Here is a 4,933-nt window from a genome sequence, read left to right as displayed (position 1 = left end):
CAAATATGACATGATGGTAAGTGGTCTTACCACCATAGAAGAAGAACAAAAGTTCAAATTTCAAGAAGCGCACTTATTAAGAGAATTTTAACTTTAATGCTTTGACCTAATAGAGATTAATCTCAAGTCCAAAGTAATTTGAAGACAATCTGGGTTAAGCAAAAGAAAAAAAAAAGTTAGATGTCAATGTATAAGTTAGGTAAATTAGTTTGAAGAAAAATAATAAATATGAAAGATAAAATGATTTGAAGTCTTATGTTCAGAACTAAATTAAACTCTCAAATAGTTTTCATATTAGGGACAGGAGGTGGCATGACAAAGTACAAATTTAAGTTTAAATACATGGAACTCTAAGATCAAAACGCAAAAGAAAGTTATATATGGTTATCTGATAATAAAACGTAGCTAATAAATAAGTATTTTTCATTTAGAAATAAAAAATTTTGAACAATGGTGAGACTCCAAATCGAAAGGAAAAAAAAAAGACTAGTAGGTATAAACATATATACTAAAGTACGTCTATATATTTCAAGAGATTATAATGTATTTCATAAAACAAAATAACTAATCATTTTTATAGAATATTTAATATATATTACGTTTATAATTATAAATATTCAACTGGATAAAACATAATGATAATTTCTTCCCAAAAAACGGAGGGGCCAGAGATGCGGGACGCTATAAACCCCTTGTCTGCGCATTTGTTCCTAGCTCTAACTAGCTTGAGATTAGGAAATGATTAAAATATAAAATATTATGAGGAATTATAATTTATTTTGAAAAAAGTTATATTCATCTGTGTTAATCTTTGCATAAAAAAATTAATAAAACTATTAGTTTTATAAAATGAGTAATTGCAGCCTTGTGTCCCTCTGTTCTTAGAATTAACTTCACTTGTAATTAAATCTAATTACGCAACATTGACTCTATACATTGAATTAAAGATATCAAACTAACTGAACACCACCAATATCTTTCAAATTAGAGCTATAAATAGTATGAGTTATCTTAGAACTTCATGAACAAACTGCAAATTTATATTTCATATTCCACATTGTGCATCAATTAATATTTGTCAGTAGACAAGCGAAACGAAACTTGAGATTTTTTTTTAAAAAAACTAATAGGAATTAACATTTATAAGTACACCTCATCATTGAATCACACCTAATGGCATGATTTAATATAATTAATTCTCCAGCAATAAAGCTGAGAATGAGGTATGTAATAAACTATAAATATATAGAAGTTGTCCACATTACAAACAATGAGCATGCTCATTCAACTTCTCAGTCTATATATTATATGTGAATCAATATGGTCGTTGGCCTTCAACGTTGCCCGGTGGATCATAACTGCAAATAACGAACATCCAGCCATTGGTACACTTAGCCCTAGCACAGCCAAGATGGTGAGAATCTCTCCAAATGATCTGAGTATAATGAAGGCACTCATCATTGACGCAAGTGTTGGAGTGGTAGTCGTAGTTGGTCCTCTCGGTGAGCCAGAACTTGACGGCGTCGGAGCCCTTCATGTCGCCGTAACCCTCAGCGATGTTCTCACCAAACGGCCCGCCGGAGTGCTCAAGGTTGCAGTCATGGCTCCTCTCATTGGCGTAGTTCTGAGCGTAGGAAGCGAGGGTGTGGTTCCAGTAGAGAGGACCCACACCGACATGCGCTCGAGCCTCATTGTGCACTTCAAGGAAATCTTGAGGAGTGTTCTGGCCAAGGCAAATGAAGAAGGACAAAGTTGAGAAGATGAGGAAAATGGCTAAGAGATTGAGACTCGAAGAACTCATTTTGTTTTGTTTGAGAAGAGGCCAAGAGGGAGATGGGAATGAAGGGTTTAGTGTTAAGGTATTTATAGAAGGAGGATGAACTAATCTGTTGAGATCTCTCATATTAAAATAGATTAATCTGTTGAGACAAACTGCCTGTGGATCAATGATATAATTTATATAAATAAATAAATAAATCAAAAGGGGATGCATATATTAACGTAAATTATTAAGCACAAAATTCTTGAGAGAATAGTAGAATTATAATATTTTACTACAACTGGCTGGCTGATGGTCCAGTGTATTTGTATGTAATATTTTGGGGTTAATATAATCTTTGCTTTCCAAGTTTGCTCTCATTTTGATTTTGATCTCCCAAGTTTCAACAACAAGTTTTGGTCCTTCAAATAACAAAATAGTTCAACTTTTTATTAGATTATAAGGACCAATATTTTAAATGAAAAAAAACTTAAAAGACCAAATCCTATGGTTTGAAACCTAAGAACTAAAATCAAAATAAGGACAAATTTAAAGGATCTAACTTTGTATTAACCCAATATTTTATTTACCCCAGAGAATCTCAACTAGAAAATTGATAGGTTCTATGTATAAGAAATAAAAAATATTCAATTAAATAAAAAGTGAATAAGGTAGTGGGTTAACTGAGTGGTAAAGTCATTGGGTTAAATTACACAAATGCCCTACATCAATTCATATTATGTCATATAATATGCGCAAATAACTTTTTTAATTTTTGAAATTTTACAATAAACTTTCCTGAACTTTTACATATATTTAGATAACTTTCATACGGTTGGTTTTGTCTTATTATTTTGCAAATGGTTTAAAGTTTAAAGGATTTGTCTGCATAAAATTCAAAGTTTGATGGGTTATATATATCAATATCCATATGAAAATAAAGTTTAAGGGGGTATAAAATTTATAATTTAGGGGTACCTAGATAAACTCGAAAATTTGGAGAGTTTTCTCATTAAGTTTTGAAAGTTAAGGAGATTAAGTGTACATGGTTCTAGATCAAGGAAAGTTTTATATAGTTTAGCCAAGTAATTATTATTAGCATCAAGTTGTTAAAAGTAACTAAAGGATCATCTCTTAAGATTGAAATTTTAAATTCGAGAATTGAATTAGTATTTATCTTTCAAAATGTGTGGATGAAATATAATATAAGCCAAACAAAGGCAAACAATAATTTAACGCCAAGTATGTTAATAGATTATTTAACTAATAAGGCGCGTGATGGTCGGAACAAATTAAAGAAGCAATTGATTAAATATAGAGAGAGTACAATCAAAGCGTGAAAATGATTCTGTATGGGCAAATGCAAGTGGAAGAATAATTAACTATTAAACTGCTAATTTTAATATTTACCGTTATCCCACTTAACTTTCTTGTCTGGATCCCTCTATTCAAATACTTCCCCCAATACTTAATACTACTATAAAAGCTAGTTTGACTTTTAATTTGGTCTTAAATATAAGATCCTGATTCACTTTATTTCTAATATTTGTTCATTTTTTTCAATTTAGTCCTTGTAGTAGTTGCACATATTAAATGTTTCATCAATAGTTCTAGCTAACACAGGTGATTAGTAAGGGTATTTTAGAAAAATAATACATATTTATTACAAGTAATTAACTCAACAAACTTTTTTTAATTTACTCAAATTAGTCAATTAGCTCTTATAGTAAAGACAGGAGATAGCATAAGATTTTGTTTGTTTTCTTTTGCATAATATTTTAGAATTAAGATGGCTAATTATATCCCAGTTAATTTTATCTCGATTGAGCTTGCTAATTAGATCCCAGTTAATTTTGTCTCGATTGAGCTTGATTAGCCGCTTTTCATTCTCTAAGTTTGTTTATTTTTCATTTTGATCCATAATTTTTCTCGAGTCTCCGCTTTCGTGATCCACAATCTGTTTTGGCTTTTATTATCTTAATCTATTAAGTTAATATTTGAAAGATAAGTATTAAAAACATAGAAGATCATTACTAAACAAAACGAAAAAAAGATAAATATTGAAAATGCTAAAAATAACTCCTAAACTTAAAAAATATTTATAATTCCAATACAAAAACAATGGTTTTTCTTTTGAATTTTTGAAATTTCAAAATAATTAATGGTCTTAGATTATCAAGTAAAAGAAGCACATCATTTTTTCAATGTCAAAAATTATATATATCTATATAACTTATGAAAAACCACATTATTCTTTTTTCTTTTGCCAGCAAATCACATTATTCATAATTAGTAATTACACCAAATAATGTGAATATTGTATAGAAAAACTATATCCAATTTTCTTAAGTCAAATACAAGATGATATACCAGTAAAATTATTTAGATGGAACACTGGCCACAAAAGAAAAATCATTTTGATATCCCTTTATAAATTTTTTATGAAAGTAGGTATAGTGCAAGACATTGGCAAATTTTATGGTGATTATTTCTCCATTTCAGAATTTGAGCAATTTCTTAAGGACTTAGGGGCATCACTATATCTCACCTTTCATAAACACATAAAAGATTATTTAATTTAGCACATATATTTGCCAACGATTTAATCTGGCATATATAATCTGTAGTTGACATTGAATATAATTGTGATGGACCCAATATTTCACATGCATCCTCATGGCCTCTGGGTTCAAATTTCACGAGCCTAATAATGTTGCATCATTAAGGTAGTTTCTAAATATAAAATAATGTGAATCTAAATGTCACAAGATGTATTTAACGTTGATTATATTTCTTTAATTTGTCCCCTTAAATTAAGCTTACGAAAAATGAGGATTCATACGAAGATGAGACGTATAAGTTTCTCGTGATTCGAGTTTATTAATTAATTAATTTATTTTAAGCGATCACATACAGATGATCAGTCCACTTAGAAATTTGCTTACGTTGTTCTGACATCACAAAAATGATCATACATAACTAAAACTAGAATAATAGTATTATGTAATGTTTTAGTTCAAAAAGAATTTAATTCTTTTGGCTTGATCCCTTATTTTCAACTCTCTAAACAGGGGTTTTAATTTATTTTTATTATTAATTAATCTAGTCATTTTATTTAAGCGAACCATATGTTTTGAGCTGATTATCAAAAAGTACAATATTTAAATAATATAA

General features: G+C 29.2%; 1 protein-coding gene across 1 annotated transcript; it reads right to left on the bottom strand.

The window, feature by feature from the left end:
- Window positions 1-1,091: 1,091 nt before the first annotated feature.
- Window positions 1,092-1,837, bottom strand: LOC114734462 (pathogenesis-related leaf protein 6-like). Its single transcript, XM_028922092.1, has one exon. The coding sequence runs from the start codon at window positions 1,799-1,801 to the stop codon at window positions 1,316-1,318; it is 486 nt and encodes a 161-aa protein (XP_028777925.1). The 5' UTR covers window positions 1,802-1,837; the 3' UTR covers window positions 1,092-1,315.
- Between the last annotated feature and the right edge of the window lie 3,096 nt (window positions 1,838-4,933).

Source organism: Neltuma alba, unplaced genomic scaffold, assembly GCF_004799145.2.
Source record: "Neltuma alba isolate B1F8T4 unplaced genomic scaffold, ASM479914v2 tig00013105_pilon, whole genome shotgun sequence".
NCBI classification, from domain to species: domain Eukaryota; kingdom Viridiplantae; phylum Streptophyta; class Magnoliopsida; order Fabales; family Fabaceae; genus Neltuma; species Neltuma alba.
Note: the sequence above shows the minus strand (reverse complement) of the source record. Positions and strands in the feature narration are given on the sequence as shown.

Bases quoted from the DNA above. Each gene is read 5' to 3' on its own strand.
- LOC114734462 (XM_028922092.1), bottom strand. From the start codon at position 1,801: ATGAGTTCTTCGAGTCTCAATCTCTTAGCCATTTTCCTCATCTTCTCA.